The sequence below is a fragment of the Aythya fuligula genome, chromosome 4 (genome assembly GCF_009819795.1).
Source record: "Aythya fuligula isolate bAytFul2 chromosome 4, bAytFul2.pri, whole genome shotgun sequence".
NCBI lineage: Eukaryota > Metazoa > Chordata > Aves > Anseriformes > Anatidae > Aythya > Aythya fuligula.
This window is the reverse complement of record NC_045562.1, coordinates 49,024,484-49,051,150: the sequence shown is the minus strand read 5'-3', so window position 1 is coordinate 49,051,150 and position 26,667 is coordinate 49,024,484. Positions and strand designations below refer to the sequence as shown.

At 43.9% G+C, this 26,667-nt stretch overlaps 1 protein-coding gene across 3 annotated transcripts in view; it reads right to left on the bottom strand.

Moving 5' to 3' along the window:
- LNX1 (ligand of numb-protein X 1) overlaps positions 1-26,667 on the bottom strand; it is a 103,569-nt gene that overhangs the window by 41,229 nt on the left and 35,673 nt on the right. For 2 of the 3 annotated variants that reach the window (XM_032185996.1, XM_032185994.1), the window contains exon 2: positions 20,852-21,332. In XM_032185996.1, the coding sequence (XP_032041887.1) occupies positions 20,852-21,216 (365 nt within the window). In that variant the 5' untranslated portion in view covers positions 21,217-21,332. Of the gene's footprint in view, positions 1-17,692; positions 17,785-20,851; positions 21,333-26,667 lie in introns of those variants that run through there. The other variant, XM_032185995.1, reaches the window with a different exon arrangement.

Here is a 26,667-nt window from a genome sequence, read left to right as displayed (position 1 = left end):
AAACTTTATCAGGTGCTTTCATCACCTTGCAGAATTGCACTGTTCTCTACGCAAAACTCTTCAGAAACCTCAGCCTTCCGTTACTCTTAAAGAAGGGTAAAATGGAACATTGCATCAAAAGGAAGTGACAAAATATGAACTCAAAACAATCCCAAGAGATATGTTTATGGAAAGCTTAATTGCCTACCAATACCTGTACCTTCTTTTACCTACAGACGGCGCACATGAGAGAGCAATCTCACACAAGGGGTGTTAGCTGGGTATGTGGAAAGCAACATAACTCTTGCCATCAGCAGCTGTCAGCTTCATGTCTGACCGAAGGCTGCTCAAAGAGCAGCACTGGTATTCTGCAGGAGATTCTGACCACTGAGTTTGCCTTGTACTAATAAAGTAAAGTCTTTTTACAGTAGGAAATCAAGATGATACACAATGAGAATGCAGAAGGATCATCGAATAGCTACCTGATTTAGAAAACTGAGCCTGGAGAAATCAGAATATTTGTACAAAGTTTCAAAAGAAATGCTAATGCTTCTGAAATCAAGTTATCTGAGCTAAAAATGACAAGTGTAAAGACAAAGAGATTCTTAAGGCACTGCAATGCTCATAATACAATCCTCTACATTGTGTTTTTCAAACTATATGGACACCCATATAATTAATGCCAAGAATAAACACCAGTTCTGTTGATTCATGTGTTTTCATGTTTATTCAGTGTTTTGATCACTGGATTATATTCAACAGGTATAACAAGTCTCCCGGAACTTAGCATCTCTGCATTGTCTTCACCTCCTATTATCCCCACCTATACTATAAAAAGTTTATGATGCAGTGAGAAAAATATGCTCGCAATGGGACCGGGGAGTTTGGTTCTTTAATAGGATTGACACTATGGGAACGACAGAATCAGTGTAGCTCGATTCTTTCAGATACAGACTGAAGTGCCTCCCAGACAGACCTTTTGCATTTACACATACTTAACATACATATATATATATATATATATAATTACAATATCTGCTATGCCATGGACTCAACAAGCAAGCAGGACTTTTGTTAGCACAAAGCAGCGATGCAGATAAGATTCTAGATGTAAAATAACAAAAGGTGAATACTGCAATCAGTTTCAAAGTGGTTTCTATCCAAGGCTTGGATTTACTAATGTTGTCTCCACTGGAATTTAAAATTACAAGAAACACTAAGGTTGTAGCCAGTAAGTAATGACTGCTGTCTTTATGCCTTCTTATTGACAGAACATGCCATGAAGGGTGACCCACAGGTCTGGCTGTGGTGACACTTGCATCTCAGTGACCCAAAAATCACATAAGGTTCCTTTTAGGTCAGCATGGATATCTAGATTACATCACTAACACATCTTGGTAAAAATTGTTCTCTGAAAGTTGCTTCCTCTTGGGGAAGGTCAGAAAAAGGAGGTCTTAACGTGCCTTCTCAGGAGTAGAAGGAACACAGAGGTCCCTGTCAGGTGCCCATCTGAGTGCTGAACAAATGTCTTCGCCATCGTAAGATGCGTCATAAGATGTCACAAATGTTTTCCTTTTTAAAAAAGTTTTCCCCTCTTGTCAAATTCACTGTCTGATATTCAGTAAGGACTTTGAGTCAGTCCTGTAAGAAGTGAACTGCACATGACTCATGAATCACTTTACATAAAATCCTAAAAAAACACGGTCTCCTTGTAGGGGTGAGGAAAGCATTTCCTGTTGTATCACAACTCAGGTTCCAGGATTTCAATCAAAACAGGTTTTGACAGTGGCATAAGAAGTACACAAGTCACACTGTTGACTGAATATCTCGTTACATGAAGTTTCTGTGAGTATAACATAGCCAGCAGTACATTTTGCTTATCTCATTCTACAGAATCATCATCCTGACTTCTGCTCACCCTGCCTCCGCAGTCCTCCCCTTTGCAAGTAGGGCTGGAAGAAGATGGACCTGAGGGAAGTTAGCAGCCAGTTTTCAGAACAAAAATTCCCAAACCCAATGGGCATGCAAAAGTCCCTTCTGCTTGTGGCTTTATGGTTTCGCTGAGGTGAATATGAGATGTTGAGATGTTTCAGTGAGATACTTTGCCCTTCTATGACAGTAAACACACATTGTAAAAGCATTTAAAGACTCCAGAAAGTCTATATCCAGCCACAGTACAAGTATGGCTGGAATGTTGTTTACAATCCTCTGAAAGCTCACATGGTAGGAAATGCTCACTATATGGTGCTGTAAAATTATGAAAAAATGTTCTCAGATCACCCTTCGTAACAGAAGTATCAGAAATACTCAAAACTTGAATTCCTTTAGCCAAATCTGAAAAAAGCCCGTTCCACTCAGTCTTCTCTCCACATGCACAGGCAGTGCTGTACTCACTAATGAGGAAGCCATGTGATGATGCAGTTTCCCTCCTGTTGTTCAGGGACTACTGTTAGCCTCTGCTTGGCAAGGGAGGCTGAGAGAGCTCACTCCTCACTTTTTGGGAGTGTTTTCAGCACAAAAACATGTGTTTGGGTAAGCCTAGTGTCTGCTCCTCCTCTTGAAACCCAGCCCAGGTGCAGCAAGGAGGATGGATTCACAGAGGTGGATTGAGCAAGAAGGAGCCTGACGCTATCACCAAATGGAAAACAGGTGCCCGGGGAGGGGAAATCCTGCTTCAAAGGCTGCTGTGGCTTTTTTGGTTGAAGCTGGGAGAGGTTTACAAGAAAAGGCACTGTTCTCTGTTAGTCCTGACGGTATCTTGGGGAAAAACTGACAGTACTACCCAGGCATAAGAGCCTTTTTTTGGTCTGAAGTTGAAGCAGTGACCCTTGAAGCATAAAAACACAGGCTGAGAACCTCTCCACAAAAATCTGTCTTTTCTTAGACCATCAGGGTGCAACTGATGAATCAACGGAGATAATGCGTAAACTATGGTAGAAGCAGGGATCCAGCCCTGGACTCCCTTAATGACAGAAGGTGCCTTCATAAGTGGGTACCATACTGCCAACAACACAAAATGGATTTCCCTGCCCAAGGCAAGTAAGAGAAGGAGAAAATCAGTTTTATACAGTATGTTACTTTTAGCCCAAGTTGATAAGGCTGCTGCTGCTTCATATTCATTAGCTTGCAGATACCACAGGTTTCTTTGGGTTTTTGTTGTCATTTCTGCTCTCTCAGATGGCTATTTTTGAATGGTTTACATAACAAAGAAGGTTTTCACTCCTTTTCTTTTTATTATTATTATTCAATTATTTTAAGAAATGTTCATGTTAAGAGGCTGTCATTTCACGCTGTCCCCTTACAAAACATGCTAACTTATCTACTCATTCTGTTAAAACACAGGAAATAGAATTAAAATCACAAAATTTTCTTTAGAAAGCTGATTTTTCCTTTTTCCCTTTATGCTGCTGCAGACATGCATTCCAATATTGAAGACCTATCAACTATTTTTGCTTTGAAAATTAAAATATAAGCCTGATGGCTGCAGCTGGGCACCTAGAACACTGTGGGTACACCTGAGCAGTAGGTTTGGAGAGCTGAACCTTGAGCACGAGCTGCAGTCATACTCCCCTGGGCAATCCAGGATGGTGGCCTTGCCCCTACTGTCCTAAGAGAGGGCACAACCGGCTTGACCTTGCTGCCCCTACTAGAAGGGTCTGGGCTGTGATGCGAGAGGCTGCCTTGAAGTGGAAGCAAGCTGTGAGTGCTCTGTGACAGGTTGTGACTCAGCCAGCCTCTGAGCCCAGGGCCGTTTCAGCGCAGGCTGTGATTTTGTGAACGTCACAGGTCGAGGAGACTTGGGTCTTGTTAGCTGTAATGACAGGCCCCCTGAAGGGAAACCAAGGTGGCATAGGAAATGATGTCAGTTCACTATCGGCTCCAAAGGGGGATAATTACAGCCTGCCTTCTTCCAACTGAGGTGACCCTGGTCCTGGAGAAGGGAGCTGGCAGCCTGAACTCCAGCAGCGCACTCGTGCTGTGCCTCATTGCCTGCTCGTTTTCACAGCAACACACTACCTGCGTCATGACTCAAGGTGACCCAAGCTATCACCCACAGCCAGGATCTCCAGCTGGACATCTACATTGCTGGCGGACGGCTGCATGCTGGGGGCATCGGACTTGTTGGCACCCAGACATGTATAAACTGAATTGTATTCACTTCATGCAGATATTACCCCAGCAGCCTGTCAATGCAGATGGCTAATCTAGCCAAACTGACCAGCTTTGTAACACAGAATAATCTTACAGCTACAATAATCAAATTTGCTCTGGTTGCAAAATACCCACCCCCACACAGACATGAACATCAAGGATAAAAAAATAATTTTGACCCAGACAGACTAAACAAAATCAGTACTGCATTTGTGTATACAAGCAATTGAGACATTACTCTTTGTTTTAGTATTGTTTGCAGTGACTCGGACCAGTATTTGGTGGTTTACTGATCGTCAGCAGGTTGTACCATCTGAAGGCTGAAGAGCTCCTTAAATGTCTGTGAAACACAGGCTGTGCCTGGAAGCACAAAGCCAGGTGCTCAGCACTCAGCACTGTGTGTTTATAAGGGTGCAATATGCAGGGAAAAGGAGGAGGAGGAAAACAGGGAAAGAAATACCTAACAATTTAGTGACTGTAAACAAAACAACAGCCTCACAGCTAATTATTTTCCTATTTCCTTAAAAGATACTTAAAGATGTCACAGCATCCTGCAGGAAGGTTTGCTGAGTACTTTGATATGGGCTTTAAGGAGACCTTCCAAAACTGAACATAAGTGGTTCCACGAAGGTCAACCACATCAGCCTCCAGAGATGGTGCTGCTTACTAAGGGGTTGTCTGCAGGAGGGAAATACATGATTGCAGTAGTGGTTGTGGAACAATACCTTAGCCACACTATGTAAATTATATGTGTAGAAACACACATCCCAGAATAGCTTCCCTGGAGACATCCCTCTTTTGAAATAAGAGCATTCACCAGAGAAGCTGCCCTAGAGTAAGAGCAGCACGGTCGCTTTTTTATGGATCAGCTTCAACTTATGGGCTTCATTATTGATCAACTTCCTTGAGTGATTAGAGCATCTCTTCAGAAGAACCTCTGTCCTTTCTTCCCTGCCCCCATTTTCTAGACAGCAAGTAGAAACTGTTGGACCTCTCAGTGCCCATTTTAGATCTTCATTTCCATATGTCCCTGCACACCCTGTAACTGCAGGCTCTGCATCCAGGGCTCTTATCTTCACACTAGACAGCAGTTGTGTACAATCATGGTATCAGCACAATTATGGCTTGTTTTCAGGTCTGCCCATTCTACAACCCACAAAGAATCAGACACATTGAGGCACAGAGATTCATGCTCATGGTCATAAGTAGCACAGGAAAGAGAGTCAAGAGATCATTTTGCTACTGGGGGACGAACAGATCTATTGATTTTTCCTTTGATAACTTGTTCTCTGTTAATTAGCATGTTTAAAGTATAATTTAATCAACAATGCTCTGATAAACTTAAGAGGGGAAAAGAGGTCTCCTGATTAGTAGGCAGACTTTCCTGTCTGCATCCTTAATAAAAGAACCCAAGTCGCTGAAAGGTGGTTCACTTGGCCAGCTGTGTCTCGTGCAGGTTCAGGATCAGTGAGAATATGACATTTTCTTGAAAGAAGAAGCTGCCATGGCTCACTACATGGGCATTCACTGGGTAGATTTCAAGAAGTCTGAGGTCACATTTTGCACCATGAAGGTGCTGAAGAGCCCAGGGACATCATTTTGCTGGTTGTGCTGCACATTGCACAAACCCACGCCTGTGCTCTCATTCATCAGAGAGAAATTGGATCCTAAGTGATTTTGTGATTTACGTGTCTGTTTCTCAAATGGAGTTCATTATTTGTAAAGTTAGTCAGACCCAGGCTTCCTGGTAAGTGTTTTCAAGAAAGGACTATGACTGTGCGAAGCACTATTTTGGAGACACCTATTGTGCTGTCTGCTGGTGACAACTCCCTCGACACTTTCTTCTTCCTCTCTGACATTTCCAAAAAGAACAGCTGTGCTGCTGACAGTCCCCCCCTGCCAGGGAAGTGGCTGTTATCCTCCCCTCTCCTCAGCGCCCTTTCCAGAGTCTCCTTTTCTTCTTTTGCGCTTTGTGCTATGGGAGGTTGGAGCCACAGTGGCTCTTGGACAGGCCTGGGGCTGCCTCCTAGCTTCCTCAGTACCCAGGGCTCCCTGAGTCAGTGGGAGGAGGGGGACAGAGGGAAGGAGAACTGTCATATGGTGCCATAAAAATCCCACTCTCCAGCGCTGCCAGAAAGATAAGGAGGAGTCAAAAAAAAAAAAGCAAATAAACAAACAAATACCCCAAAACACACAGAAGCTTTTAGAATGAAGACCCAAGCATTGAGATCTCAGTTCCCTACAGCCAACAAAAGAACTCTGCTTCCTTCTGCCTGGGACATCATGGTGAAACCGAGATGCAAAAACAATTCCTGCTTCATCCCCATTTCTGTGTACAGCCATTGGTGTGGGGAGAGGGATCTGGGATCCATTGCTAGACTTTAGCTACATATTCCCGCTCCTTAACGTTAACTCTAAGCCCCTTGAAGCCTTCTGTTGTGATGTGGATGACTCTTACAAGGAACAGGCTCAAGTTTGGAGACAAACAGGGAGCCTTCCCCCACTCTTGAGCTTTAGCTGCAGACCTAACCACGCAGAGGTCATACGGGTCGCTATTTTATTGTCAGTCCTGCTACTCTCCTGAAAACATCCTCTTTAAAAGAGACTTTCTGGCGTTTGTGTCTGCCAATCCTGGGAGAGAAATTTCAACAACAAATGAACAAAGAAAAAACAAACAAACAAACAAAAAAAACAGGAGGAAAGTCACAATTTTGTAAGATCTCTTGTCATGAAGCTACCATTGTCATAAGGGACAGGAAAGTGGAGTCTGAGGTTTGATGAAGCCCCCACACAGGGTGTTTTTTTTGGACATCTTTTTGTCATAAAGATTGCAGAAGCTGGAGCCCATGACATTTTATTTGTATTGTTTCAACTCATTCACCCACAGGTCCTCAAGGGATGTTTTGTTTTTTTAAACATGTTGTTTCTGTTAAAAACAGTGTGGTGTGTCTCACCACTTTTCAGAGTGGTGAGAAGCTCCTCTACCCACCCACTCCTCCCCAAAAATGTACATATAAAACTGGATCTCTACTACTCCATATCTTCCTAGGTATGTAAAAAATAGATGTTTCTCCATGTACACAAAACCTCTTTCTTCCTAGTTCATTCCAGTGAAAGTCAGGAGTCATTTGTCAATGAAGTCAGTGTTCAGTGGAATAATATCTGTAAAGAACTAATCCATGCATGTTGGTACTGCTCTTTTCACTTCTTCCATCTCCCATAGCTTCCTCTGCCTGACTGCTGAAATAGCACATAGTGAAACAATTAGAAGTGTGGTCTTCAAATTAAACAAATTAACTAGGTAAGAGGAACTGGGCTATATTACAATCCCTATTTCCTTGACTTACTTTATTTTCATTGTTTTTAGTGGTTTCTGAAGGACAGTGTGCAACTCTTTTAAGGAATTCGGTCCAGGTGGTAATGCAGCTAGGCAGAAGATCAGTAGATAAGATTTTGATCAGATGTCAGCCCTACAGTTGAGTTATTTCACAGCCTGGCTTAACCTGTGTTTAGTCTAACAGGTAAATGTTTAAAGTTCACCAGAACTGTTGAAGTGGAGTTAACATAAAGAGTGTGTCACCAAACCTGGTCAATTCATAAAGCTTTCTTTGTTTTGAGCCTTCAGATCCACATGTTTTTCTGACGTTAAGCTCCACAGCCTGAACTCACAGTTTACTCATACATTAATCCATAAACTTAAAATAAGAAGCATAACCAGCTCAGAGTTTTGCAGTGTTGAAATAGTGCGAGGAGACAGAAGACACATGGCTCAGCATGCTCAGCACCATTGTAGTTGGCCACACAAATCCTTGGCAGGTCCAATCAGCCCATTTCTCTCTTTCCCTTTCCTTCTTACTCTCTTTGAACAAGACAGTGCCCTCAAGAGAATAGCTCCTTCACAGGCATCAGGAGACTGGAGGTAACAGAATGGAGCAGATAGGGCCTCACCATCACCACAATGAGGAGGACAGGGCTTGGGCAGCCCAGGAAGAGCTTTCTATCCATGGACTGATACCCTGAACATGTCAAATTCAAGTGACTTTGAGATTATGAATGGGTGACCTCTATTCACCTGACACGGTCAAATCCAGGACAAGCAGCATCTGTCCTTATTTGACTTTGACTCTGTCTATTTATTGTAGTGGTTACAATAGAGCCTGTGTCCAAGACAGTCTTATATTTTTAAAGAAGTTCAATTGCTTGCTCAGTCTCTGCTTCTCTTCCTTCCACCAGGCAGGAGAAAGGTGCTGCCATCATATGATGCAGTGGTTAAAACCATGCTTCCTTGCTGACCTTGATCCCAGGTTACTGCTCTGCCAAGCAGTTCATTGTTAGGTTGTGGGAGAGGCAAAGAGCAGAGGTGTAAAGGAAATAGGAATTTAGAGGTAGCAAAGGACAGACAAAGACTTAGGATAGACGGGAGCATCCAACTGGAAAATGGTTAAAGAAACCAAAAGACAGCCTGATACTGGTGATGATGGAGACTGGCAAACGTTACAAGTCATGTCTAGGGAACAAAAAGAAAGACTCAAATATAAAGGGTTGCAAACCTACATTTTCTCTCAAAACATACATAGGGCAGAAGCAGCCAATTCACGTTTGTCAGGAGGTGCCAAGAGAGTTTATGTAACACTGCAAAAAGATAAACACCTATTTAAGATCAAACTGTTATTTTTACCTGACATGCAAGCAAACCAAGCTCATCACAGACAAAAAAACCTTCATGCTGTCAGCTGTGAGTTCTCTTGGTGTTGTAAAGCACCACAGGGCACTAAATTGCTATGGTGTTTTTTGCATTGGTTGTCAACTTCTATTTGCTGGGGACTTGAAAAGCAGGGGCTATGTGAAACACAGAAAGATCTGAACAACAATTAGCAGACCTTAACAGAAAGCAAGGAGACCATCACAAGCCTGTGAAATGCATCTTCTGCCTAAGAATGCAGCTATTTCCCTCTCTCCAGTGCTGAGTTAGCAAAAGTATCAGGAATATAAGTAAGCATCTGCTGAAGAAAGGGAAGGAAAAGAGGAAGGAAGACAGGCTGATTCTGTTGGGAGGTAGGTGGAAGAGGAACAAATGCATTTTGGAAATCTCTGGTATGGATTACAGTTCATTAGTTGTAGAAGACGGTTACTTGTTCTTGGCCTCCCATTATAAATTTCTTTTGCTCACTTGGGTCATGTTACTATTATTCAAGCCTAGATTACAAAAAAGGCAAGTCTGCAAAACTTTGCATTTATTTGCTTTGTCAGCTCAACATATTAAGTGCAAGTTTATATGTATACTATATATCTTATTAAATGCTCTGTCCTGTTTTGGTCTGTTCTCTTCTGATTTATTTTGAACTCAAAGACCATGACTGTAAGTGCCTTCAAACCTACAGATGCTTAGACCACTGGGGACAGAGCAGAAAAAAAGTGAAATACAGCAACCATTACTGTCCAACTTCATTACACTCATGTCTTGGAAGGATAAAACAAGAATGTGCTGGAATTCAATCCCCTCTGAGGGAAGAAACTGGAAACAGGAGGCTTGCTAGAAATGGTGCACACTCAGTCCACTAAAATTCATCAAGATATGCAAAATGCAAATGTGGGACTTTTTAAAATGGGCACCAAGAAAAGGTCACAGACACAACACTGAGGAAAGCACATTGGTGTGACCATACCTTTGACTCATAATACAAAGTAGATGTGGAGAAAAGAGCACATCCCTAGCACTGGAGGCTGTGCAGGATGTGCAGCCTCTGCCAGTCCTGTGCCAGGGCCCAAGGGTGACTTGGACAGCATAGTTTGCAGTAGCCAGCACTAGGATCTCCTCAGCATTTCTATATTGACTCAGCTAATATTAATGGTATAAATACTTCCATTATGGTCTGGGTTGGGGCAAAGTAACATCACCAGGTGCTTTCAATCTTGTTCACCCCTGCAACAAATCCCAGTGACAAAAGCACCAGTACTTACACACTTTATTTGGGACAGAATTTGTATTCACCCTTTCTCCTGCAGTGTCATCTTCCTGATGTAAAGACAAACCAGGAGAGATGTGCCAAATCTTCAGCTAGAACCCGTGGCCTGGATCATCTGAGAGCTGGCAAGGCAAGTCATGACCAAGTCATGGCCACCTCTTGGGATGCATGCTCCCACTGCAAAACCTGTTTGGTGAAGAACAGTGTTGCAACACTGGCTCTTCATAGAGAACACTTACTTCTGACTGTAATTCAGTCTCTTGGCAGGAGATGCTCGTACATATTGAGTGAAACAGCCTTGCTCATCCATATCAACCTACACATCCTCATTTAGTAGCAGCAGCACAGAGTATTCTCTGCTTCCAGTGGTCTTCCAGAACACATTTGGTTAATCATGCCCATCTCCTCTCCATAAAAGCCTGCTCCACGTGGGACGTTTTCTGGCCTTTTGTACTATTGAGTTATAAAATCTACAAGAGGAGAGGCCTCCACGGATTCCCTTTGAAACCACTCCATTGGTTGTTTTACATGGGAAGGAAGGTAAAAGAACAGCAGGACTTCATCAGGGCTAGCTGAATGTTAAGAATAATATGTAAGAGTAATGCTTATCGTATACGAGAGAAGAAAAGAAAATACCCTTAATTATGCTTTCAAAATTAGTACTGGCTGTTCTTAATAAAACACTAACCATAACAAGGCCATCAGTCTACTAATCTTATCAGTTCTCTAAGGTCTGCAGAGGAGACAGGAAAATATGATCCTCAGAGCAGGTCATACTCCCTTCTTTCTCTATTTAAGAGGTTACTAAATTATTGAAATTCTACATTAAGAATATATTACACACTGTCTAGTGAATGATAGGACTGCAATGCGCAATATATGGAGAGGTGTAAGTTTCCCAATATGTGCACATAAAATGACTTTCTGGCCTAAAATGCTTGTTTCCTGACAACGTGATTTGAATAGAGCAAAAGAGGAAAAATCCTAGAGCAATACATTGATGATTGAATTTTGTACCCGAAATTTATACCACTAAAGACATTTTTATTCGTTTACTTTACATTATCTAGGTAGATAACAATCAGTGAGTAAATACAAATAAAAGTGAGAAAGAGCGACTAAAAAATCTACACGGCTCTAGCAACAGCAAATTTCTTTTCTTAACTTGTCTCCATGTATCACAGCAGTGTCATGGACCAGGACAACTCCTCAGGATTAGAGGAGTCAATGGTGATTATTTTCTCATCACCCAAGTGTCCAGGATCTTAACAGAAAGAAGAGAGAATGAAAACCAGGGCAGATATGGTCATTATTATGTGTGATATTCACAAATCTGTTTGCTTGTCTAGAGTGCTGAGAAATGCAAGACTTTATCGATAAAGTTTGATAGTGCTGCCAACAGAAATTCAGAAGAAAGGAGAAAAGAACTTCCTGTAAATACAGCTTGACCTCCTCAGTGTAACAGTCAGCCTCTTTAACTTCATATTGGGAGGATATATTGTAAAACATGTAGAAGTTACAGACAATCCACTTTTTTTTTTTTCTTTTTTTTTTGGGGTGTGTGTGTAAAATTTGTACACCATCTGTTGTAATCTCCAGTCATTTCACTAGGTTGCTCCTGAACTTGCTTCAATCTATATTCAGAATCTGTTGTCAATTAATAAATCATATGAATGCATAAAACATATTGTAGAGATAGTCCAAGGATTCACTGGATATATTCAGTCTTTGTCAACTGCAACTTTGCCAAGGCCTAGGGGTGATGTAAAATTAAATTCACATTCTTAATCCCCAAAGAAGATTCAGCTCCAAGCCAGGAATCCTTCAGTGACAGTGAGGTTTTAGTCATGATATGAAACACCATTTACTAAGAGATACCTCTCCTGAGGTACCAGTCCGACACAGAGGGAAAGGGCTGGGCCCTCCTTGTAGAATATGAAGCCCCAAGCAGCCATCGATGCTGACACCTACAGTCTGTGCTGTTAGTCCAGCATTGTCAGTGATGTCAGCATAAAATCTGTGTTTCTGTGTCCTGTGTAGTTGGCATCCTCATCCACCTGGTCACTACAGTGTTCAAGGGGGGCAGTCTGGACACGCAGTCACATGCCAAGATGCAGACAATCCATTCTAGTTCCTAAACAATGTCTCTGGTCATGGAGACAGTCACAAAATGCTGCTCTGTTGACTGGAACCTTGAAGGCAGATTTCCCCCAAAGGTCAAGAATATTAAAAAAATAAATAAAAATAAGACAAGACCCTCAAACCTACAAGTCTGCTTCCCTGCTGTGCTGTAGCTGATCCCTGAACCAGTTTTCAGAGCAGGAGTTAATCTACAATGGGCACTAGAGCTCTGCAAGAGTGGCATTTATCCTTGCGTTACAGGGCAGCCCAGTTCTGCCAGATTTGTCAGAGAAATAGCTCAAGGAAAAATATCCTTGTCATGCTGCCAGTGCCAGTGCTAAACTAGGTTAATTGTCAGAGAGATGCGGAGGTCGGCCAAACTTGCAGCATACGGCCAGGGTGGCTTAATGACAGAAGAGAAACGAATGTCTGCTGCCTGTGTGCAACCACCGACCTTTTGCAACTCCCTTCACCCTGTCCCTTCCTGCTCCAGTGCTTTCCCTGTTCTGGCCCCATCCGAAAGTGGGATGTCTGTTCCTAGCCAGCCTCAGAGAGGGATAAGGTTTGCCCCCTTTGTGCTCCCGTTACATAGGCAAGGAGTATAAGCACACTTCTTTCGAGCAGCCTACACAAAATTCAGACATAACTGAGGCATAATTCATTCATGAAAAGAAACCTTTCTGACTGTGTTTTCACCTTGGCATCGTTTCACTTTATCGGCTGGCACAGGTTTTATTTTTGGCAATGAAGCTCATTTGTTGGGACTGACATTAGCCAGCATCAGGCTTTTCCAGAGGTGTGAGAAGTCTCCAGCCACAAGAAGACATGCCAGCAGAGTGCAAGGTCTAATTCTCATCTCAAGTGTATGTAGGTGGCTGTGAAGGAGGAAAGGTGAGCTTCATGCATGTGCGTGAGGAATAAAGCATGACCTTTCTCAAAGCATTACTGGAAAACCAACTTCCATTGCACATGAACTTCTCAGGCATAATCAACCAATTCTTAAAGCTTGCAAAGGAGGTTTGGTTCCTGGAGATTGTCTTTGGACCTAAGTAGTCGTGGTCAGTGGAAGCAACCTCTTTTTCTCCTATGCCAGCAGCGTAGTCTGTATCAAATACTCTTGAATACAGCAGCTGATATATGTAGACAAATTCATATTGGGTGCCTCAATGCCATGAGTCTGGATTACAGCTCCTTCCGTACTTTTAAGAACAGTACAGCAGGTTTTGCCCCCTTTTCCTCAGGGGCAGCCAGCTCTACTGGAAAGGACTCTTCACATTTCATCTGAATGTGCTTTGTCCTGTCTGTTTAATGCAGATATTGCAGACATTTCATTTACATTTTCATTCAAGAATCTTTCCATTCACTTTCAGCATTCCTTACCAACACTTTCAGCTTTAATTAACCTCACAGCTTAGCTCTGGCACAGATTTCCACATGCGTTGAGATCTGCGTTGAGAAAGGAGGGCAGCACGTGGCTTTCGCAAAGAACTAACACACAAGCATGAGAAGCTCCATCCTCAACATTTTTGCTCCAAATTTTGCAACATGCACAGCCCAGCTGAGCAAAGTGCCCTGCCCTCCTTAACTTCTCAAGAGCAGGCTTGAAGCCAGATCCACGTTTCTCCACTGGGCTTTGCCAAGCCACCATGTGTGGGAGGATTTTCTAAGGTCTGTAGTTAAATGTTGCTCTGGCCACTTCTGTAAATGCAGTATTGCTCTGACTTCGAACCTGAGGAGCCTTGAGGGGATTAGCTGAATTGAAAGCAACCCTCTAAAAGATACTATAATTTTCCACTCTTGTTTTTCACTACGGAATTCCTCCTTCAGCTAATGGCTTGAGCTACATCGTGCTTACCAAAAACCAGACATGCCCAAGGACACTAGAAGACAGCTGGCACTTGTGCCTCTTCTTAAATTGAATGAACAGAGAAACTAAATTTTACTGGCTCTTCCAGCCAAAGTGCTGTTTTGAAATGTAGGAGAGCCGTTATCATATAAAAGTTATATGGGGAAACTTGATCCTGTTAATTTGGTGGGATTCCTTTGACTGCTTCATGTAAAACCCAAGAGCAGTAAGACACAAAAGAAGGATTATTATTTATTTTTTTTTTTTTTGCACGTGGGTGTAGCGGTTAGGTTGTGTCTTTTGCTCTAGCAGCAGATTTAAAATAAAAGTCTTGATTTAAATTAGTGGGGTGCCTCCAGCCAGTGTATTAGCAGCCCTGCCTCGGGCCAGGGGCTGTTTAATCCTTGGAGAACAGCAAACACAGCTGCCACAGGCTCCCTGGCGCAGGGCCTGTGCTGAGCACGCTGCCCAGGTGGCCACTCGGTCAGTAGGGCCACGTGCTGAAGGGGATTAGGTTGGACACCACCCCATGTTGTCCATGTGGCAGAGGTCCTCAGATGGACAACGCAAGGTTACTCACTGCCTGCTCTCGCATCCTCCTTTCCCTCAAGTTTATTTATATAGATAAGAAAGAGACTGTGTATCTGTTGAGGCTCCTTTACAGGGACATAAAGGAGAAGGCATAGACCCTGGGTAGTGCCCAGGGCTGCTGTTTCTAGCTTGGTACAGAGTGAGGACCAGAGGGGCATCTGTGCTGGGGGCAAGGGAGGCACAACAGACAATGGCCAGGGAAGTGGTTCTCGTGTAGGCAACAGTGTCAGGAGACAAAGTATTTGCTTGCTGAGCATACCTGCAGTTATCAGCACTCCACACCTGTCCCACCGAGTGTCACTGCAACACACACACACACACACACACACACACACACACACACCTCTTTCCCCTGCATGGCACACAGGTGAAGTGCAAGGGTCTGACACAGCCTTTCCCCAACTTCATTTCTCCTATTCAACTCTCCTCAAATAGCCTTTTTCTTTCTTAAATGAATTCCAGAGCCTTCATCTCCAGCCAGGCCTTGGGCTATGCTGTAGTCCCTATTCCCCAAACTACCCATTCTGCAGTTATGGAGCTAAATACCCTCGAACCAAAGCAAACAACCACAGCTCAGCACAAAATAACCTAGCCTCTCTTTTAACAGGGTAAAAGAGAGAGGCTGTGTGAGAGGAAGGTGATGCTAACCCATCACCCTTGTTCTGCCTCCTGCCCTGATGCTGGTGATGATAGCCATGCCCCTCACCTTTCCAAATCTCTTCCCAGGCTGCTCACAGCCCTGCTGCCCCCTCCCCTGGCTGGTATCTCTGGTGGCTGCCAGCCAGCCAAATAATGAGTCCCGACCAAGGCCAGTATTTGCACTGGCCAGCACCCAAAGAGAGTGGGATAATGAAAAAAAAGGCTTTCTGCTTGCTATGGTCTGGCTTTGAGCAGTGGGGAAAGCCATCAGATAAGCTACACATGGTGGGAGTTCTTTGGTTGCCTGTGGGGAGGGATTTATGGAGCTGCCTCTGCAGGCTTTGGGGCATTTTAAAAGGACTGGGACAGTGAAGCTGTGTCCCCGTGTCCTGGATGATGGTGCCCACACTGTCTCACAAAATTGGCATGGAAAATATCCTGTATGTAAGTGCCTGATTAGCCAACATAACAACCTGTAGGTCCTAACATCTGTATACATTGATTAAATGGGACTGAAAACCATGTCCCTCTTTCTCTTTCAGCCACTACTATTAGCGAGGACCCTGTGTTCATCTCACAGATCAGTATGTCAGCGCCTTGTGCAGCATCCAGAGTCCATGTGGAGCAGGAGAGATGCCTGAAATGAGCTCAAACCATGTGGCACTGTTTTGGGCTATGCCAGCCCCAGTGAATCCTGCTGCCTGCCACCTTGGGTGGCAATGGGGCAGTGAGCAGGGCATGGGGCAGCACCCAGGGCTGGCACCGGTCGGGGACGTGCCACCTCCCATTGCTGACACCCAAAGATGCATGTCCAAGCCTGAGCCCACACCCGCTCAATTAAGACCGACTGCCTACATCCATGAGAACAGCGTCTCTGTGGGTTAGAAGGCTAAATAAATAAGAGCTGAATAGCTACTGTGCATCACAGCTCTTTATCCTGGGAGAGTCAGTGAACCTGAATTCCCCAAGAAAAGCGAGGAGACTGTGCGTGCGCCTGTGCTCTGATTAATCTCATCAGTTTGTTTTCCTGGAAACTAGATGTCCCAGATGCCATTGTTTCCATTGTAAGTGTTCATCTGCTCTGTTTGAGCTTGATTGCTCCTGTAGCCTGCTTGGCTTCACTGATTTATTTTATTTTACTCTACTTTTTAATTAACATTCTTTAACAAAATGCCAGTTAATTAAAACGAGGGCATAGCTGCAACACACCAAACCAGGTTTATTAAATGTTTGAAAGCACCTATGGCATACAGAAATCCTGAGCGGTTGTACTAAGAATGGCTAAATTATTAATAGCTGACATGCATATCACACGAGCATTTCAGAAGGGGACTTTTCATTTCTGCAAAGCCCTGTTTTTTTTTGTGTAATGGCAGAGACCAAATCATTTGGAAATTAGTCTCATTGATATTAATCGCAACTGTTACTGAAACATTCCCACTGTAGACACAGCACAGTCATTTCTGACTTTTGAGCAGAATTAGCCATTCCATTCATTATCTCAAGGAAGATCTCAGAATGTATAATTTGTTAAATCACAAACAAAACATGATTGATTAAAACATACTGGAGCAAATATCTGCTTCTATTCACAAAGGCCCTATTAACCATTACAATAACATTGAAGCATAGATTAAACTAGTGTCAGTTAGAGATGATACCACAGAATATTTGTCCTACGGATGGGAAAGATCAGCTGTGGGGTTTGGGAAATTTTTAAAGATATTTTTTGAAGATATATGCATGCACTGCTACATTAAAACTTGCATTCTAGAGAAAATAACATTCTGCTGTGGGCAAAAGCAAAAATAGAGGAAATTTCTTTCCTGTTTCCAATGAATTATTTCTGGTGAAAGGCTTCTCAGTGTTTTTGCTACAGGCATGCAGATTTACACACAGAGCATTATGCGTGTACACACCGTGAGAGCTCTACCAGGGGTGCCCAGCACCATGCCCTCCTCTACGCCCAGGCAAAGCTATCCTTGGCAAGTACAGAAGAGACAGAGATTCAGAAATGGGAAAAAAAAGGAAAGAAAAAAAAAAGAAAGAAAGAAAAAAAAAAACCACAGACCCAACAACCACTGGAAATGCCAGCACAACAGAGCATGTTGATAAGGAAAAAAAACCTCTTTCACTCAGTACGCCCTAGCTGCTTCCACGCTCTTTGGGAGCAGAAAGCAAGGGGGACGTATTACTATTATTAGCCCTTGGGATGTGAAGCAGCTGCTTTGCAGCCTTGTTTCAGGCTATTGGCAAGATGCTGCGAGATTTCCTTCACACATATGCCCAGGCACAGACAGACACACAGACAGACCCCCACAAGGGTGAGAACCTCCCGGCCGCTCAGGTGAGACAGACAGACAGAGAGCACGAGGACAGCGTGGCTGCGCGTACTCACAGCTCCGAGTACAGGAGGTGCAGGTTGCCCACATTGTCTATGTAGTTTGCAGGGCTTAGCCAAGGTAGGACCAGTAACAGGAGAGCCTTCATTCCCAGTGCAGGGCTGGCACTGCTGCTAGGTTTCCTCCTTCCCACTCGCTCTGTGCTGGTGGGACACGCACCACGAAGCTGTCGTGCCAGCCAAGCCCCTTCTAAGCGAGCCTTTCCATTTCAACACAACGGGAGCACGTTACGAATCGAGCTTAAATCCCACAAACGAGGCTACGCTGCAAAATCATTGACCTGTAAGAGGATTACTCGTTCTGACTCTCAGATGGGGAGATGTGAGGGTTTAGGGACAGCACAGCATGGTTGGCGAGACAGTGACTTATGCTGCAGAGCAGAGCGATGCTCGGGGAAGAGACCTGCCTCCTGCAGGATTCAGAGTGGTTCTCCGGAGCCAGCTGGTACGTTTACATCACTGCCCACGAGCAGATGGGTTACGAGCTGAACTGCATCACGGAAGGGTGTAGCCGTCTGACACGGGGGAAACGTGCCCCCCGTGGAGTTTGGAAGCGAGCTACAGCAGAAGACCACACCTTTTTAAAGTAAAACACCACAAAGCATCACAGCCAACTGCTGGCTGCTTGCATCGCGGTCTGAATTCTCAACATCCAGTCAGATGGTTCTGTGCAAACATAAATCATGTAGGAAGCCAAGGGCATGTCTCCTCTCTCCCTCTCTCTCTCTCTCTCAGGATGCAAGAGCAAACATTTTCAATAAGGATGCTTTCAGTGGTCTACTCTGTGGTAACTGGAGATTTAAAAAAATTCACGTTCTCTCTTCAATTACAAAGCATAAAAACCAGCAAGCTCACCTTATCCCATCAGTGACCCCACCCCTGAAGAGGGCAAGCTTTCATTTTCTCTCTGAGAACCAGGATTGATCTGAGACTGTTTTGTGCAAGAAACACAAGGACTGCCGACTGCCCTGGTGACTCTAACAGAGTCTGATTTTTTCACTGAGAACACGGGTCATGTTCAGTTGAGATTTTTTATTTTCAGCCAGCATCTGAGCCATTCTATCCAAAGGCACCAGGCTGTTGTTGCTGTAATATTATTTATTTATTTATTTGTTTCTAATCAGCGAATTCAGACACTTTGTCTACTGATTCATCGCTGTTAAAAGAACCCCGTCAGCTCAGCCTGCGCTGTGCCTGGGCATGCTGCAGCTGGTGCCTGAAGAGCACAGTGCCCTTCTCCTTTCCTGCACTGCCATGAGTTGGGAGTGGGGTGGCAAGAAATGTTTCCCTGCTGCTCTGTGAACTGAATTGTGCAGAATAATAACGTATCTCTGGTGATTATTAACAAAGCTACATTTAAAAGTAAACATACTGCACTGTTTCTGCAAACACAAGGTTTCAAAAATCTCCTTTATGCGTCCCTCCTAATTCTTTTAGGTGGGAATGCCAGCGAGGGCATGGCCCTGGGGAACCTTCAATTGGCTTAAACCATAAAAACTTGTGGTTTTTAGTGAAACTCTAAGCAGCAAAGGTACCCTGTTATTTATATGCCCCTGCCTTCTAGCCTTAAGGTAACTCAGCCCTCCAAACCATCCTGAATATGGAAAATGTGGTCATGGGTGGCACAGAAGAAGCTGTGTAGCACCATCTTGTCCTGCACTACCTTGAGGCTTTAGGATTTAATGGCCACAGTTCTGCTCTGGGTTTTCAAGGCTGGAAGGTAGTGGGGAGAGCCTGGCACAGGGGAGGAGATGCAGAAAGAGGCTGTGGAGATGTGTTACTAAACTTGTCCCTGGTGGGGCTCAGGCCTAATTAATTTGATGGCCATGGATCTGTCATCTCAAGAAAAAGTGAAGTCAAAAAGCAGGATCTAAAATCCAATAAAGTCAGCTATATATATCACAATGGAAGGGTATTTGCACTAGGGGCTGAAGATTTTATCTCTGCAATCTGTAGAGCAACATAATCTCTGTGACAGCAGCTCACAGCAGACTGTCAGTCCCTTTACCTGCATCGCTTTTGAAATTTGTATTTGCGGCATGTGAGGGAATTACTGAACAAAGGCAGAAAATCACAGGAAACCTTGCTAATTTCTTCTTCCAGAAGCAGAAAGCTAATCCTGCAGAGCACAGCTGCCACCACCTTTTTTTTTTTTTTTCTTCCTTTTTCTGAGTTTTAGTGGTGAAAAATGATTGACTTTTTAAACCATGACACAAACAGTGAATATGTTGAATAAATTCCTCACCTAGGAGTGTGAGTCGCACCTGCAAAGCACAGGAGAAGTCATTTCACCAAAGAACAGATAAAGGCCACAGAAAAGGGCATGTCTTAACACCCCAGCTCCCCTTGGATTCAAGATGCTGTTTTTTGTACTACACCAAAGCAGTCGGAAATCACAGCCCTGGAGGTACCTCGTCACTCCTGCCCGCTGAAAGGAAGGCTGAAGATGCAATACGCGTGCTTTTCCCTGTCAAACAGTGCATCATTCACCATCAGTTCTCCCCCTTCAAAGGAACCAAGCTGCTCCCTGGGGATGTTTCTCCTTCAGCGAGGGTGTTCTGGCCACTGGGGAGGTGAGCATGGATGTGGAGGCAGGCCACGTTGCTCCCCCATGCCCTGCTGGGGAGGCTGGGTCTGTGCAAGGCCCCTGGAGCCTCCACGGGGCTGGTGCTCACCTGGAAGGAAGGAGCCCGCGGCTCCAAAGACAAAAACCAAACCGGAATATTTTCTGCTCTACTTCACATGTAGGTCATTTGCGATTCAAAAACGGATTGAAGAAAGGGCAATTACAAAAGCCGTAATGTACCACTAAAATATTCATGGTAGCTCAGCTTCCCCAAACTCGCGGATCTCTTCGGATGACTAAATACATGCTTCCATTATGCAGCTAACCACAAGGTATCCACTGAGAACTGCTAACAAGAGCATGGCGTACCTGGAATGGATTTGGTTCTAACAAAAAGAGTAAGATATAGTCAAATAGAAATTCATCTCTAAACTCGTAATAGCATAGGTACTCACGGGGACTGAAATTGATAAATCTTCCTTTACTTTAACAGTCTATTTTAATCAGCATTACTTGCAGATACTTTTCCCTCTCCTTAAGTAAAAGACAGAGCAATTAAAAAAAACCACCGCCTCTCAGCCAAAACTTACTGGGTTTGGAAATGCTGTTCAAGGTGACCACGCTGCACAATCTCTGAGCAGTATTCTGTGAAAGGGCAGCTAACCATTAGCTTGTCCAGGAGGTTATTCACCAGGATGCTGGACTTCCTGCAGCTCTGGAGAACCACGAGCTTGCGGTCCATGGGGCAGAAGTCCTTTTCCAGGAGGAAGTTCGTAAGGCAGGCCGTGCAGAAGGTGTGACCACAGAGCGTGTCTATCGGCTGAAGCAAAGGTTGCAGGCAGATGTGGCAGATCAGATCATCATCAACTTCTTCCGTGTAGCTGTACAAGTGGTTTTCCTCTGGTAAATGTGCCTGGCCGCAGGTGGCACAGAGTGGTGGGGAGCTCTCCTCCATTTCTTCTTCTTACTGGCTCATACTCGGAACTGGTACAATTCAGAAGAGGGCAGACGAAAGCACCCAACCTCGTTTCTATTCGTGTGAGCAGCAGCAAGGCCTGTGTGCCATCAGATCTGTGGGGAAGAAGGCCAAACAATTACGTTCTGGATTGTTTTCCCTTAGAGTATTTCATGGTATGTACCTGGATATAAAGTACTCTGGGAATTTTTAGGGAAGGATTGCATCTTTGGGATGGGAGGACTAAGCAAAGAAGAGCAAAATACTAGATTATGAACTCTGGGGACCATTTTTTTTTTCTTTTAGGTCTAGCTCAACCGACAAAACTACTCTCACTGTAAAGGAAGACATCAGAACAGGGAGAATACTACTGGCATGTAAGGTTTGGGGCGACCTTATCACTCTCTATAGGTACCTCAAGGGAGGCTGTAGCGAGGTGGGGGTTGGTCTGTTCTCCCACGTGCCTGGTGGCAGGACGAGGGGGAATGGGCTTAAGTTGCGCCAGGGGAGTTTTAGGTTAGATGTTAGGAAGAACTTCTTTACTGAAAGGGTTGTGAGGCATTGGAACAGGCTGCCCAGGGAAGTGGTAGAGTCACCATCCCTGGAAGTCTTCAAAAGACGTTTAGATGTAGAGCTTAGGGATATGGTTTAGTGGGGACTGTTAGCATTAAGTCAGAGGTTGGACTCGATGATCTTGAGGTCTCTTCCAACCTAGAAATTCTGTGATTCTGTGATTCTGTTTGAAAACCTTAAATTAGCACATAACTGCAGTTCCCATCCTATGACTTTTTTATAGTGGTCATGTTACTTCTGCTGGAAAAACAACATCATGCAGAGGCAAACATTACAATATTGTGCAGAAACACAGGTAGGAATAATGATTACTGCCCAAGCCACCTGCTTGGGGCAGAGGGGGAAAGCAGCACCTTGGCCTAGCCCACATGGGCTGTCAGACATCATGCACACAGACACAGGATACAGATTTAGAGCCTGGGACCCTCCAAACCATCCTCTTATACAGCAGTGATGGATTTGCCTGATCTTCAAAACCACCAAAAAAAAACTAAGCCCGTTCCCTTAATAATTTGTGTTACAGCTCTAAATTTGTACTATTTCTCTTACTACAGAGCCAACGAGCAAGCTCTGGCCAGGGCACCTGCCTGCTGGTATTTCAAAGATGTAAACACTGTGGGTGGCAGCAAAACCGAGCAGTAATTTGTAGCTTTTACTTGATGAACCCTAACTGCTCGTTGAAGCACTTACTTACGTCTCATTACATCTATGCTTATTTTGATCTATCTCTTTGAAAATAAACATGAAGACATAAAATATGCAATGGCCTAATTACTACTCTTGCTTGAAAATTTAAATCTTATTTGCTGCTCTAACATAGCGCTGTACCCTTGCTTCCAGCTTGACTTAATTTGCTGAGACAATTTGTCAGCCTCAGACACTCACGTTTGAGGGCAAATGAGGGAAAGAATATAAAAAAAATCTGACTATGACAGAGCACATTTTCATTTAAAATAAAAACAAACCTTATTTTTATGTAAAGCTTGTGGGCTCTAAACCTGAGAAATTAAACATCAACATGGCAGGGTTTTTCTGACATATAGGTAAAATGATAGCCCCACTAACTCTATCCAGATGCTTGAATGTCAAACATTCACTTCAGTGCTTTGCTAGATCCTATTCTTATATAGCTATTATGCTAAGTGGCTGCATAATAGCATTTTTTTGCTTGCAAGACTACGGTCTGCATACACTCTGTCTCCTGCTTAGCAGTAGCTTCATTTGAATTAAAATCATCACATACTTGAATTCCTGCAAATATTTAAAATACTCTATACTGTAGCAAATTCTCCCCTTTGTAAAAATACTCATCAGAACTTTATGTAGAGAACTTTGTGAAGAAAATACTATCTTTATGTAGTGCAGAAAACAAATATACCTGCTGTCTTAGTATAGGAATTAAAAACAATATTATCTGTCTCTATTAAGGTGACAGATGGCAAAATGAATCAAGAAAAGGATAAAAGATATTGTAGATAAAATACCGACAAGCTCCAATAAGAGAGAAGACACAAAGACAATAAGAGAGAAGACACAAAGAGTTGTTTGAGAAAAAAAGTCAACACCTCTCACCACTTGCGAGAATGGCAATATGCAGTTTGTGGGACTGTGGGTTCGAGAGCAACAGTAAAATTAAGTAAAAATCAATAGAACATGATGAAAATAGCACTGCCTTATGAACTTCATTCTTCTTACTTTCAGAAGACACACTTGGCTCTGCTGCCACACACAAACAGGAGAAGGTCAGCAGGGGCTCCAGCAGCTGTGGAATCCAGCCTCTTCCTAACAATGCTGTAGTTAAAATGGCAGGGAAATTTGGCAGGGGGTTGCTACCCCAGTTAAAGCAGGGGCTCTGGTCACTGCCACTTTACATCTAGCCATCTTGAGCAACAGAGATATCCCTGAAATATCCATGGCATTGCCGGCATGCAGCAAGGTGGAATATTTCTTCTAACAGAGCACAAAATTCAAACCATATGTAGGCTATACTGCACAACAGGCCTTGTGTGCTCACTCTGGAAAAGCAGCAGCAAAGACACAGCCTCGTGGCCTGAGCATCCTAGCTGGAAGGTCCCAGGTTCAGAAGGATGACAGGACCCTGATTTCTTGGCTCTTTAAGACTGCATTTATTACTTGCTTCTCTGAGTATTTAAAACATGTCTGTGGAGACCTGACAGTGTTTCACCAGACATGTGGGGTGTGGAGGAAGAACGCAGGCACAGGCAGGGATGAAACATGACTGATGGCTCACCTCAACACACAGCTTTACACACAGCATCAGCAGCAAGTCAAGAGAGGTGTCTGTGCATTGGTTTTAAGTATTGGCAAAACAATTTGTATCTGAGATGCCTCACACCTGGGGCAACAAGGAGAGACCCCATGCACAGGCCCTTTAAAGAGGATTCACAAACAGAGGCTCCAGAGATGCTGATCATCTGCTGCATTACAGTGTTAAAGAAAATTACTGCGACTGTCAAAGCAACAGGGACAAGGAGAAAGCTGCATGAGCCCTTCAAATGATGTTATGTCCTTCAAAGTTTCCAGACTCTCCTGGCTGCCTTACAGATACTCTTTATGGACCTGACATGCTAATAATGTGTCATTAATGAGAAAGAGCAGGTGTTGGGAACTGTACCTGAATTTTACAAGGTCTACATAAATTACAAATACTTGCTGCAACACAGAGAAACAAAAACATCCATGTTAATTAATAACAGCCGTTGAACTATTAGGAGGACTTAATTCAAGTCCTACGGCCTGTGCAATTTAGAAAGCTTAGACTACGTAATAACATAAGTTCCTTTCAATTCAAAAGGAAAAATCTATCAGCCTCTGCTGGCTAATCTGGTCAGTGTTCACCCATGAAGAACCTTCTCAAATTACTGTACACAAGCAATGAAATGATCACTGTCAGCCTTTGGGAGGCAACTGTACCACCAAAAGAGTTGGCACAGAGGGTGTTGAATGGAGGTGTTACACAAATTTGGCCAGAGGCAGAAGTTGCTTGCAATATATTGCAGTCACTCGTGTTTAAAATATTTATGCATTGTCATAACAAAGCTACATAATTAATTTCATGTCCTTTTAGGAAGCTTAAAGCCTTGGTGTTTAGCTGTGCTAATGTTTCTTCTTGAGCTATGCAGAAGAGAAGGAAAAGAGGATTTAAAGTTGATCTGCTGATCTTCCATTAACTATGAATAAAGCAACACGCATTGAGAAAGGAACCCCATACAGGTGGATGGTGCACCATAGCTAAGTGGGGGAAAAAAAACACCAAAACACAATTATTACCTGGTTGGAAGTGTCTTCTTCAAGGTCCATGCTTGGGGAAGGATAAGAAGGGAAAGGCGGGGGTGAGGGGGTGTCAGTGTGTCAGTGTCGACACCACAGGCAGACTCAGCAGGGCGAGGACATCACCTCAGCTTACAGACAGAGAAATGTGTGCAGAGACTGATAGGCAGCAGGAGCTTTTAGAGGTGTTGGTGCCGTGCCCAAGAAGACAATACAAGCATTTATTGCTTCACTGCTGTGACAGAAGTTTTCAACGACTCAAGTCCCAGTTTTCTTCCCATCAGGGCAACTCCCCATGACCACAGTGAAAGCCAATATCATGGTCACACACCTTTTAAAAACTTATCCAACACACTGTGCCAGGTTGAAAGAGTTTGCATCTTATGGGTCCTTACGGGTCTTCAGCGCTCAGGAATTTACAGCCACAAGAGGTGTTTAAGAGAACAGCAAAAGAAACACAGACAAAAAGCATGGACAGTAAATGCAGAGTGTGAGCACAGAGAACGCCTTTCATCCCCTTGTGCAGACAAGCCCAAAGTTGTCCCATTCCCATGATTCAGGTAAGGAAACTAAAGCTTAAATCTGAACTTACCCTCAGAGCACCAGGGCAGCAAGAGGCAGGCACCTGAGCTGCGCCAGCTCCACCAGCCGCACCGTCAAATATTAACCTAGCTGCATGGGGAAGGAGCACGGTGCAAGGAGGAAGAAGCTTCTGCAAGATGAGTAAGCAGGGCTGAAAGAGAAAGAACTGAGTGATGAAAGGCAGTGAGGAAGCAGCTAGCACAGGGAGGGATAAACAGGCACCTAAGAGCCAGAGAAACACTAACACAGAGCCTGCAAGGGCAGCAACTGGCTCCTATCTGGAATGATGGAAGATGAGGCAGTGAGCAGGCATCACTACAAAACAGAGGTAAGATGCAGAACAGGTAGAGGGTTTAGCTCCAGTAGCTCAAGCAACATGGCTTGGGGTTAGCAAAATCCCCTGAGCCAAGGGAAAGGGTGGCCAGTGTGGGAAGGGGATCTGAATGGCAGAGCAAGATCGCCAAATATTAGGGTGTTTTATCTTTTAATATATGTTTGTACTCAAGTAACACATCTTATTAATGCTCCTGCTCATTTTTTTTTACTGTCTGCACATACACAAATACTATACCCACTGATTAAAAGAGGTTTCCTTTTCATGCCCTGTCTCCCTCACACCATGCTGTAGGAGACAGAGGTACTACCAACAGCTGCCATGCTCTCATGAGCTGGACCATGATAACAAAGTTGTCCTACTGTTCTTACCCCAGCACGGGGTGTTATCTCCTAGAGGAGAGTCACAGGCTGTCACCACAGCACTGCATGGCCAGAGGGGCTGCTCTGCAGGCTGATAAGAAAACCAGTCCCTGACATTATTCCTCAGAGATATTTTTACCTGGCCTTCCTCTGCCACGCTAGCTGTGAGCACACTGTAAATGACAAATGCAAGCACCTCCTTTTCTTAATATTTAGCCCATTTTGGTGAGATTCCTGAGATGGACTTCTTGCTTCTTAATGATGAATTGCCCCATAACATTGCACCTTTCCCCATAATAGAGTTAACTC